Raw genomic sequence first — 13,039 nt, forward strand, 5'->3', positions numbered from 1 at the left:
ATTTTGAGTTTGTGCATATTGAAACCTAGTTATGTGTTTTTGTTAATAGGATTAAACGTTGTGTAGTGGGTATATTTCTTTGTGCAAATTATAAAGTTTTATGCTATTGAATTCTGATGTAGTGCCTTTGTTCATCTGCATATAACTTCACTTGCTTGGACCTCCACATAAATCAAGAAATCAAATTTTTTTTAAAAAATTTATATTTTCGTAACTGAGCTGGTGCATGTGTATAGTTAGGTGGCAATTCTGACACTTTTACTTGTGAATTGTTCGATTTGGGATGGGTTTTATCTCTAACATGTAAAATATAAATCCTTAAGAGGAAATGAGTCAAATTAGTCAAACAAGTGGCTATTCATCAAAAGCATTCTTGAATGCATAGAACCCTATAAATAGATATGTCGAAATAATAAATCCAATATTGTAATTTGTTAAAAAAAAAAAAAAATACTAAAATTGTTGAGTCGACCTAACCCCCACACAAATAGTACCTGTATCAATTTGACATGTTATAGAGAATTTGATCACTGACCATAAGCAAACAGATTCGGGGATACCAGTTTTGATTGTCACTTGTATACTTGAATAATCCACACCTTTTAGGAATTACAAGGAATTAGAGATATACTGAAATACAACAAATATGCAAAATATATCTAAACATTATATAACCCTAATTTGTTCTCCAAGAATACCCTTATTTGACTTATCAACGAAGTGTTCTGTCATGGGTAGATCTCCATGAAAGATGGAGTAGCCATAGGTAGATCTCCAGGTTTCAATGCAGTGTGCCCAGTTGGCATTAGAGTAACCAAGAATGGATAGTTTTAGTGAATGAGTAAATGTTAAGCCATAAGTAAGTGTGCCTTTGACATCGCGAAGAATTCGCTGACGACTTGAAAATGATCATTGGTAAGAGCTTGTATAAATTGGCTTACTTGATTCACCGCATAGAAAATGTCTGGGCGCGTAATGGTCAGGTATTGGAGAGCACCAACGTAATGGTCAGGTATTGGAGAGCACCAACAAGAGACCTATAAAAGGTAATATCCGTTTATGGAGGCCGGTCAAAGTGAAGACATCAACAGTGTCAAGAGGAGTGGAGTTTAGCATCAGCAGTGGCATAGTGGCGGGCGGGCGTTGGCCACGACCACGACCATGTATCACTACGAGATCTTGGCCATGATTTATGTGGAAGTCGGCTGTGAAAGACAACAACAGGTCCGATTTTTGGAACCGAATTGAGAAACAATTCGTGACTTTAAGAGTATTTATGAAGCCCTCGCAATTTATCGTACTAAGTTACAAATATGCTCAAGAGTATTTATGGGATTAATGGTAACATCTGTTTATGTAGCCAAAATCATCATTATCATATATATATTTATTAGTAATTGTTTGGTATATATGACTATATGAGAATCTCTGGTACATGTCGCTAACAAAAAAGAAATACACAAAGTAACTAATCAACATCTTAAAATCAAACTGATGTCAATTGTACTCTCTACGAAGCTGTATCCATTACATATAAAGAGCATATAAGAAATTAAAATAAAACAAGAAAAAAAAAAACTAAACTAACCCTCAACATCAAGTGTAGTCTTACTGTTGTTAGTTCTAACCAAGTGATGCAACATCACACCAGCTGCAACACTAACATTTAAACTCTCAACAGCAAGAAAAGACTGAAACTCCTCAGTCTCCACATCTTCTAACCCTGCGCTCACATGCACTGGAATATTCCCAGGAATTTTCACCAGCTGAGTACACGACCTCTCGACCAATACTCTCAAACCGGTCCCCTCACTCCCCAAAACCAGAATTGTCGGCTCACTCGTGGTCACCTCATTTAGACCCACGGCTCGTGAAGAAACCGAACCACCAAGAACCCTCCAACCATTTTCAGCTGACGAGATCAAAAACTGCATCATATTCTTGCAACAACGAAGCTCAGTCAACTCAAGCGAACCTGCACTTGCTTTACTTACAACACCGCTAAGTGGTGCAGAATTCTTTGCACAAAGTACAACCCCTGATGCACCAAAAAAGTAAGCCGACCTAATTATAGCACCCAAGTTTTGAGGATCCATAACTTCATCCAACGCCAACCAAAGAGGAGACCCTTCGTTTTCACCACTCACAACACGATCTAATTCACGTATACTCACCATTTCTAAAGGTGAAGCGTCGAGAACCAGACCCTGATGAGGCCGACTATCGACAATCATATTAAGATCATGTTTCGATATTTCCTTTATTGGTAACCCTATCTTTTCAGCAACTTTCAACACTTTCTCAAACCCTTTTTTATCCTTTTTCTTTCTATTATTTCCACTTAAATCAATCCCTTCACGAACATACAATGCATAAAATTCTCTTCGGTTTGCTGATAATGCAGCCAAAACAGGACCGATTCCATAAACACTTTCACCAACCATTCTCGGCACACTAGATTCAGTCGCTTCTTTCCATACCTTCTTACCAAAATTATCTTGCCTATTCCACTTGCGAAACTCGTTACCATTTCGTCCCACGTCAACAACCTTGTCAAACTTATCGAACCGTTCTTGAACCTTATACCACTTTGGATTATCATCTTCTTCATTTTCTAAATCTGAATCATCTTCCGAAACCTCCCTTTTACTATAATCATTTCGTTCATCAAATCTCCTACCCTTTTCATCATTACCATTTCTCACAAACTTTTTAGTCGATTCCTCCCAAGAAGATCGATTAACTTTCCTTGTAACCGGTTCTTCTCCAGACACATTCCTTCTTTCCCTATAATCATTACGTTCATCAAATCTTCTACCTCTTTCACCACTTTTCACAAACTTTTCAGCAGATACCTCCCAAGAAGATCGAAAAACCTTTCTTGCATCTGACGCATCTTCCGAATTCCCATTTCTTTGTTTAAAATCTTTTCTCCTGATCTTTTCCCTACCATCTTTTGTGAACTTTTCAGCCGATTCTCCCCAAGACGACCGCCTCGTGTCACCCGATCTTTCAAACGTATTATCTTTATTTTTAGCTAACCAAGGAAGGGGTTTTCCATAATCACTACCTTCAACCGCTTTCCGAGCATAAGAAGTCGAAAAATTTCTAGATTTAAAATGAACCCCATTTGAAAAGCAATCACCTTGTGCAGTATATCCTCTTAACTGAGAGTACCCAACTGAGCTAGTTCTAAATTTCCTAACCCTAGAACAACACAGGGGTTTTTCAATGGATAAAAATTTGGGGGTTTTAGGGTTTTTGTAGAATTGTAAAAGGCATTTTGGTGGTTGTGCTGACGTTTTAATGGCGATAGGCAAAGCTTGAAACTTTGTGAAATTACAGTACATGATTGACATTAATTTAAACAAACTACAATAATACTTAATGATTCCGAACTTGAAGAAAAATGTATAACAAACTTTTTAAGAGATTAACCTGCCAGAAGAAGTGTGATTGATTGTGTAAATAACACTCAATTTGTGAAGATTTAAGCCTCCATTCCAATCTGCTTCGAAATATTAGATAATGTAACCCACTAGGGTTTATCAACCGGTCCCTGCATATGGGCGATAACGTAAGTTCTGTGAGGTTAAACAAAATATTTAAGTTTTACGGAGTATTTTTTAGCTTCCATATTATTACCCCTACAAACTAAATGTCATGGGTTTCTTGGTAGTTTCAGTTATAACGCGATGTCATTTTGCGTTTGCGTTTGCGTTTACACTATAAAGATACTAAATGTCATGGGTTTTTTTGGTCGTTTCAGTTTTAACTGATGTCGTTTTGCGTTTGAACCCCCAACTTTCGCACACTTTACACATCGCCCCCTCAACTTTACACTTTTTCAGGGGTAAAAAATGTAAATATATAATTTTATTAAAATTAAAAAAACTTATTGCACCCAAATTTATAACGGGCCCCATCTTCTTACTCGGTGCGAGTTAAATTTTTCCAAGGCCACCGTTCAACTCGAAAAAATCTCACGAACCCAACGGGACTAACTATATGCGAAACGGACATCGTTAAAAAAACACTAAATAACGGGCCCTATATTCACGCTCAGTGCGAGTTAAATTTTTCCGAGACCACCTTTCAACTCGAATTAATTTTACGAACACAACGTGACTAACTATACGCGAAACGGATATCGTTAAAAAAATTAAATATTTCGGGCTAAATTACATACATATACATACACGTCCAACAAACAACCCAACCTATTAGATATATTAGGTACCAAACAAGGTATATTCAAATTCGACCGCGCGCCGAATACAAACGCAGCAACGCGCGGTCAAATTTTTTCTAGTTAATACTAATAAATACAATTGAGCAAATCCGTTTTACTGTTCAACAACAGTAACAATTCAGCAAATCCGTTTTACTGTTCAACAACAGTAACAACAGGGTTATTTTCGACATTTTACACCACACTATAAAAATCTCACCTACCTCCCTCACCTCCCATATTTCATCCGTTCCTTTTTCCCTCTGGAACCTTCAGGCGATCAGTCATCACCGCTCAACTTAACGGCGATGACTAACCATCTCCATCGCCGGCAACCATCTCCATCGCCGGCAACCGCTCCGCCTCCCATATTTTGACCATCTCTTTTTCTTGGAACCTTTAAGCGATTTTTTTCCTCTCCTTCCTCTGTCAATTTCCATCCATCATCGTCCCCTTATTAGGGTTTTCGGTTTTCTGTCACGAGCACCATGGCCCTTTGATTTGTCCGGTGAGATGTTCTTATGGTTTCAGCTGAAGTTTCGCAGTTTTTGAGGTAACACTTCATTGTTGTTACGATTTGTAGCTATAACCTAAATCGTTGTGCTTCAATGATATATTATTAATTGTGCCATTTAACCGTAGAATTTCTGTTACGGCTCCATTTAATTTGATGTTAACGGTGGTTTAATTGTTGTGGTTTATTTCATGTAATAAGTGCACACGGTTCCGTTGGCTTTTTGTAACGACCCAAACCAAAACACAAACGAACCCGCGGAAAATATCAAAAAAAAAAATGTGTTTGATCAGCAAATGGCGCGGCGCGCCAGGAGGCCGCGCGGCTCGCCATTCTGGTCTGTCCCAAAAGTCTTGAAATGCGAAAAAGATTGGCCACCTCCCTACATAATTAGACAAAACGCTTTTAACAACATATTCAAATATGTAAAACTAACACATTCCATTAATAAAATGAGTTTTACGAAGCGGGGCCCACATCGGCCGTTTTGCGAGTTTAATACAAAATATGAGTTTCGACCATCAAAAAGTTTAAGTACCAAACTACACTACGAGCATGGTGTTTGGGATTAAACTACCCAAGTCTCGGTCAAACTCCAAAAGCTAAATATCCCAAAAGCGTTCTCTAACAACGACGGGATCTTTAATCCAAGATGATGCCCTCACCCTTGTCCACAACTGAACCTATAAAAAGGTAAACAACGAGAGGGTAAGCAAAGCTTAGTGAATGCAATAATTACACATACATATATATAACTCATCTATTTGCAATCACATTCACCAAATACCTCATACGAACTTGTAACTCAATTAGCATGTCATCGTACCCAAAACACTTAACAAGTCGTACATTAACACAAAACCGCATTAGCATATACTCAACACAATATATATATATATATATATATATATATATATATATATATATATATATATATATATATATATATATATATATATATATATATATATATATATATATATAAACAATATGCTAAATAAACGACAATCTCAATATGGTTAACCATAAACGCTATGGTGCTACCGGCTCGTGGTTCACACCATACGAAATTGAGTCATACTCTTTTATAGTGCTACCGGCTCGTGGTTCACACTCGATGCTACCGGCTCGTGGTTCACATCTTATTTTATAGTGCTACCGGCTCGTGGTTCACACTCGATGCTACCGGCTCGTGGTTCACATCTATTTTATAGTGCTACCGGCTCGTGGTTCACACTCGATGCTACCGGATCGTGGTTCACATCTTATCGCACACATGTTATGGCACTACCAGCTCGATGGTTCATACCATAACACCCACAAATAAACGCGTCATATACACATACGTATAATTACTCCACTCACCTCAAAATCTCTTGTGAAAGATAATCAAGCTCGAAAATCTTCAATGTAATGTACCTATTACATTATACATAATATCAAACACAAACTCAAGTTGGTCAACCAACTAAAACTCCATTCTAGGGTTATCTTGCCCCATGGTGCAATATTGACCCATTTGCAACCCTAACCCTATTATTTGGGTTAACATCCCTAAAACCCTAATCATTAACCAAGTTAGGTCCTAAGACACTTTCCAATACAAAGTTTATGCATCAAACACATACATTTACCTACTTAGGTCCATCATGACCCATTTGACCATTTAAAGTCAATACACCCATTTCGGGTCACCCACTAACCCACTTAACACCCATTTACATATATATAAGTGTGCTAGTACTTTAACTAACCAATTTAGGCTCATAAACATAGTTTAATACTTTGAAAACCCTAGTTAATCATCTTTGGGTCTACATGACCCAAATTCACCCAAAACACCCAATTTACTAACAAATGGGTTTTAGGTTCATCACTTACCCCAAACCTTAACCCATAATCAAATTAAAATCAAGAAATCAAGATTAGAGCATACCACTACCACCAAAACGTGGCTAGAGGAAAGATGAACAACTTTGAAACTCGCACTAAGACCCGATTCAAACTCCTTCTTCCTTTAATGGAGCTTTCTCACTCTAGAACCTCCTCTCTCTCTAGGATTTAATGGAAGATGATTAAGTGGGTGGGAATGGAGTAAATGAGGCTCCAACAACTGATCTCAAGCCTTAAAGTCAGATTCATTGTGATTTTACCAAATTGCCCTCAAAATATATAATTAAAAAGGAATCTGTCACAGAACAATGGCGCGGCGCGCCAAACGCCCAGACCAGGTTTCTGCATTATTTTTAATATGTACAACCAAAAGCCCACTTCAAGTACATTAACTACACTTATGTACACTACAAATAAACGGGTCTTACACTTTTGCTCCGTCGTGTTGATTGAAGAGGGGGTCAACAACTGGAATACTTTGGTATGGCTTCTTCCTGAATTTGTATTTTGTATTTACTGTTATGCAAGATTCTTTGTGTAATTGAGTATGATAAAAAATGTGTACATGTTATGTCTCCTGCGAATTTTACAAAAAAATTTTAAAAGTTATCAAATTTCTGATGGTAATCTTTCGATGGTTGAAGCTGTCCTTTTTTTTTTTTTTTTTTAATGAATTTGATATAAAAAGATGTATGTGTTTAGTACATGTTAGATTATATGACTGATTTCTTTCATACACAATTAACCTGAGTATTGGACGAAAATTGCAAACATGGTGACCTTCAATTTTGAATCCATAATAATTGGGAATCTATACTGCTCTATTTTGCAGGTAATCTTTACGGTTATAACTTCAGCCTTATGATGGCAAAAACATGATCATATCTTAGCTTAGCATTGTTTAAAATCGCAGCCATGCTCGCCTGTTCATTTGTAATAGATGCTATTCTTACACTGCCCTTTAGGAAATCAGGCTGTGATGATGATCGAATTGGATGTGGGCTGAGTAACTTGAATAAACGTTTTCGTATCTTGGCTCGGCAATCTCTGGATTGCAGCCATGGCGATTTGTTTTCGATTCCTTGGTTCATGCCTATGTCTGAGCCACAATGAAAACCACAAAGGTTTGCAATACAGTTTCTATGTGGTTTTGTTTAGTCACGAGACACATTCGTATTAACGATTGTGCCTGACAATGTTCTAAATTCCGAATAAAAAAGCAAGATTTTTTTTTTTTTTTTTTTTTTGAAAAAAAGAATTTAAAACAGGATGTGATGATTAAGTCATTGGACTTGAGTTGACAAATGAGTTTAAAGGGCGTTGTAGCTTGGCGTGGCAACTTAAAGTTTGCAGCCGTTACGATTCCTGCTCTTTTGCTTGACTTTAACCACTTTTCTAAGCCTTTCATTTCTATCGTAAACGGACCCTATTTGCTGGAAAAATTACTTCTGTGAACATACGATTTATAACATTAATAATATATCATTGAAGCACAACATTTTACTGTTCACGGTCTTAATAATTAATACAATGGAGCAAATCCTTTTTACTGTTCACGGCATCTTTATATTCAACAAAGGTGGGTATCTTCGTCATTCTACACCATCGTATAAAGCCATTTACTCAGGCTATGATGACTAAATCATTGTAATTGGGTCTACAAATGAGTTAAAATGGTTTCGTAGCTTGGCGTGGCAACTTAAAGTTTGTAGCCGTTACGATTCCGCTCTTTTGCTTGACTTTAACCACTTATCTGAGCCTATGTCATTTTCTGTCATAACCGGACCCTATTTACTTAGAAACTTGCTTTACTCGCCAACTGTGCCACCTACCATTTAGAAATTTTGCTTTACTTATTCTTTGTCTTGAATATTCTCGAGTCTAATGGCTTCTAAAAAAGGCAAAAAAAAAAAAAAGTTTGGTATTACTGAATATGGGTTACCTGATGGTATTGTTTCTCAGTTTTCGTTGGCGAATTCAAGGTTCGTATCATATAGACAATCTGCCACTAGAGGTTTTATGTTTTAACGTTAAGCTCAAGTTACTTTGGTAAGTTCATACTTCTATTCATCATCCATATTTATTATACTATTCTAATACTCCCTTTAGTATTATTGCATTCTAATTGTAAATGTTGCAATGAAAATTGGGTTCATTTTTTTATGTAGATAATTGAAAATTGAGATGCTATATTGATTATGTTTGTTACGAATGGTCTACTGTTAGTTTGTGATTTCTATATGGATATTTGTCATTGTTTTGTAATATTGTTTATGATATGATATTTGGTTGTATGTAACACTTGGTGATTTAGAGTAAAGTGAAGCTTTATTTAAGTCAGTAGCATTTTGAAAGAAAGTATGGCTCAAGTTCAAAGAGGGCGGGTAATTTAGGCGGTTGCTGCGGACTCAGACAGTAAGTAATTTGGACGGACAGGTGAATTTTGTATAAATTCATATAATTACATCAATTGCCAGTCTTTTTTTTACTAATATTGACGGGTCAAAATAATGAATTTCAAAGTTATATAACTTAAAGGGTTTTGTTGATCCATTTTACGTTTGACCCAATTACATTATTATACAATGTCAGTTTGAGTATGTGTTGATTTAAATATGCCCATTATGATTGATTTAACGAATTGGTAGGTTATTGTGTTTTCAAAAGAATTTTTAGGTTATTTTGGTTAACGTTTTTGGTTATTTTGGTTATCATGGCAGGTTACCGAATTTTCAGCTTATTTGGATTATCATGGCCAGATTAACTACATTCATTTGTAAAAAATACCGTCAGGTAATATATAGATTGGTTTGTTTTTTAATTTTCTGTTTTGTTAACGTCATTTTTATAGATATGTTGACAATATCAATAAATATGAGGTTCTTAGGTGGCTTAAACACACTCCTGAATTTCATCTGTCTATAATTGTCTAATACTTTGGCACTTAATTGATATGTCTTACAATCAGGGAAAATGACTGAATTACTAAAAAAAGTAAATGGACATTAACTTGACCAAGTAAAACATTAATTTGTTTGCGAGTCTTTGTAGGCCTGACTTCAATGTTTAGACTTAAAATATACATATACATATAATATATATAATGTAAAATTGATTAGCATATATGAAGATACCTTACTGATAAATTAGGAAATTACAGTTAAAGCCACTTAATTATGGGAATCCTAAGCTTATGTTTCTTGATATTGTTTATGCATAAAAATGAGCTTACTGTGATGTTTTTCCCCGTTATAATTGCAGGTCTAATGTGCTTATCATCAGTTCAATTGTCTTTTAAAAATAAAAGGGTCTGCAGATCGCCCGTTTGTCGTGATGCTGGGCTATTTAATTCAGATGGTATGATATCGTATACATAGTGTAAATTTTTACATATTTTTTTTTCCACTTACACATTCAGTTGCAGCTTTTAGTTTAGGTTTCTTACCGGCTCATGTCCAAAAAGAAACTCAAGATATTCAGTGAAGACTCATGCTGGCTTGAATGCTTGATCATAGAAAGCAAAGAAAAAGACAGACCGAAGCAGCACAAGCTAATTTTGGCCCAGTGTTATACTAGACATAAAAAGAACATGTAGTTCTGGATGTACAAAAATACGAGTATATTGTGATCATTACTTTCCTTCACCTGAAACAGCAATCAACACTTAAAAATCTATGTAAATGATACACGAATATGTGGTCCGCCGCCGCAACGCGCGGCTGACCACATGCTTGTTTAAAAACGTTTATATGCCCACTCAAACTTATCATTTGTTATTTATCCAATTTTTATTTGTTATTTATCCTATATACTAAATATAATAATTGAAATACAAAATTTAATCGTATGGTGAAACCAAAACGACATTAAAAAACCAAACAAAATAGCCCCTCAAATTTTCCCCAACTTACACTCCTAACCCCTAAACGGGATCAAATGTAAATTTATAATTTTAATAAAAAAATCTTAAATAAACTCTTATATACTAATTGGAATGCAAAATTTGGTCGTACGGTGAACCAAAACAATATCAAAAAAACAAACAAAATAGCCCCTCTACACTCCTAACTCCCCAAACAAGGGGTCAAATGTAAATTTATAATTTTAATAAAAAAATCTGACTTTTTTGCTCAGTTGGTCCCTCTATTATACCCCAAATCGCTAGTTTGGTCCCCCGGTTTTTAATTTGGCAATCAGAGTCCCTGAGTTATTTTGATTTTGCAACTAGCGTCCCTCCGTCAAATTTCTGTTAAAAATGTCCGTTAACCTTGTCATGTGCAATGCATGTGAGGGTAAAATCGTCTTTTTACTCTTTTCTTCACTAAAAACAAGGGACCACTGGCGCAAAAATATCTTAACTAAAAATGAGGGACCACTGGCGCAAAAAAAATTATAAGGTTTATATTTTATTTTATAAATTTATAAAAACAAGAATCTATAAATTATTATTATTATTATTATTATTACTATTATTATTATGACTATTATTACTATTATTATTACTATTATTACAGTATTACTATTATTATTATTATTATTATTATTATTATTATTATTATTATTATTATTATTATTATTATTATTATTATTATTATATAAACTCTAACTTCAGAGCATCAATTGATAACTACACATCAGATCGGATTATTATATCATTTCACTACACATATCAGATTCAACATTTTATACAGATTCAACTTAGAAAAATGCTACAGTACTTGTTCGTATGTGTCATCTTCAACCTCAAACTTCACATCATCAAATAATGAATCTCAAAATGAATTGATTACAACATTATGTTCCTCAATCGATGCCTAACACTCGTTGATCTTCAATTTTAAACAACAATATCATATTTGATGATTTTCAGTTCGTGTTCTTCGTTATGCGAAAACTCATGATGTTTTGGTCTCCGGATCAACTCAGTGCGTTTTTGATCGAATCAAGCATATTTTCTGAATCCTTATGTATCACTTATGCTTCGTGATTCATCAAATCAACATGAATTTCATTGCACGATTCACAGATTCAAAGTCAAAGTTCGTTTCTATGCGGTCAACTTTTTAATTTGGTTGAATCTGGAATTTTTAGGATCAACTGATGATTGTCGAACGATTAAATGATGATTATAAACAAGTTTTGTGCAGAATTCAAATGCTGAAGCACACTAGATCTCCGATTTGATTTTTCAAGTTCATCAATGGTGGTTCTCATGTTCATCAGCGATTAAATCAAGTTAGAGTTTGTATTATAATAATAATAATAATAATAATAATAATAATAATAATAATAATAATAATAATAATAATAATAATAATCATAATAATAATAATAATAATAACTAGTTCGGACCGGCCCGCGCGTTGCGGCGTGGGCTTTTGGGCTGCGTTGGGGGCTTTCGGGCTGCGTATTCATATTTAACGCAGCGTTGTGTATTTACAGAGGGGAATACGGCCCATGTGTTAAGCACCGTTTTAGATGTCGTTGTGTTAAGCGTTTTTTAAAAAGTATCCGTTTCGAACGTAGTTAGTTTTGTTTTGTTCAATAAATTTTTTCGAGTGTAACGGTGCTGTCGAAAAAATGTAACTCGCGGCGAGCAGAAAGATATGGGTTGTCGTTGTGTTTAGTGTTTTTTAAAAAGTATCCGTTTTGAACGTGGTTAGTTTCGTTTTGTTCATAAAATTATTTCGAGTCTGACGCTGCCGTCGAAAAAATTTAACTCGTGGCGAGCTGGAAGATAAGGGTTGTCGTTGTGTTTAGCGTTTTTTTAAAAAAAATGTCCATTTCGCGTATAGTTAGTCCCGTTGGGTTCGTAAGATTTTTCGTAATTGAACGGTGGTCTCGAAAAAATTTAACTCGCACCGAGCGAGAAGATAGGGCCCGTTATAAATTCGGGTGAAATTAGTTTCTTTTATTTTAATAAAATTATATATTTACACTTTTAACCCCTGAGATAGTGTAAACTTGAGGGGTCGTTGTGTAAATATAGGCGAAGTTGAGGGACCGTTTGTAATGCGAGCGCAAACTCAAAACTACAATTAAATTGAATTAAAACTACATAAATTGCCACCACAAACTCAAAACTACAATTAGATTGAATTAAAACTACATAAATTGCCACCACATTTAGTATATAAGGGTTAATAATTTATAGATTCCTGTTTTTATAAATTTATAAAATAAAAATATAAACATTATAAGTTTTTTTGCGCCAGTGGTCCCTCACTTTTAGTTAAGATATTTTTGCGCCGGTGGTCCCTTGTTTTTAGTAAAAAGACAATTTTACCCTCACATGCATTGCACATGACAAGGTTAACCGACATTTTTAACAGAAATTTGACGGAGGGACGCCAATTGCAAAATCAAAATAACTCAGGGACTCTGATTGCCAAATTAAAAAA

At 35.1% G+C, this 13,039-nt stretch overlaps 1 protein-coding gene and 1 long non-coding RNA gene across 3 annotated transcripts; one reads left to right on the top strand and one right to left on the bottom strand.

Annotated features, from left to right (window-relative positions):
- Positions 1-1,405: 1,405 nt before the first annotated feature.
- On the bottom strand, positions 1,406-3,578 carry LOC139872425 (uncharacterized). Its single transcript, XM_071860299.1, has one exon. It carries the CDS (start codon positions 3,357-3,359, stop codon positions 1,584-1,586), a length of 1,776 nt encoding a protein of 591 aa, XP_071716400.1. The 5' UTR covers positions 3,360-3,578; the 3' UTR covers positions 1,406-1,583.
- Positions 3,579-7,067: 3,489 nt separating this feature from the next.
- Positions 7,068-10,252, top strand: LOC139872243 (uncharacterized). 2 transcript variants are annotated; one of them, XR_011766963.1, is made up of 6 exons: positions 7,068-7,119; positions 7,471-7,762; positions 8,601-8,687; positions 9,359-9,431; positions 9,900-9,995; positions 10,063-10,252. It is a non-coding gene; the product is annotated as an uncharacterized lncRNA (long non-coding RNA). The 2 variants fall into 2 exon arrangements; XR_011766962.1 differs by having other exon boundaries at positions 9,900-10,252.
- Positions 10,253-13,039: the final 2,787 nt, after the last annotated feature.

The sequence above is a fragment of the Rutidosis leptorrhynchoides genome, chromosome 10 (genome assembly GCF_046630445.1).
Source record: "Rutidosis leptorrhynchoides isolate AG116_Rl617_1_P2 chromosome 10, CSIRO_AGI_Rlap_v1, whole genome shotgun sequence".
NCBI lineage: Eukaryota > Viridiplantae > Streptophyta > Magnoliopsida > Asterales > Asteraceae > Rutidosis > Rutidosis leptorrhynchoides.

Coding starts and splice junctions, on each gene's coding strand:
- LOC139872425 (XM_071860299.1), bottom strand. CDS start 3,359: ATGTCAATCATGTACTGTAATTTCACAAAGTTTCAAGCTTTGCCTATC.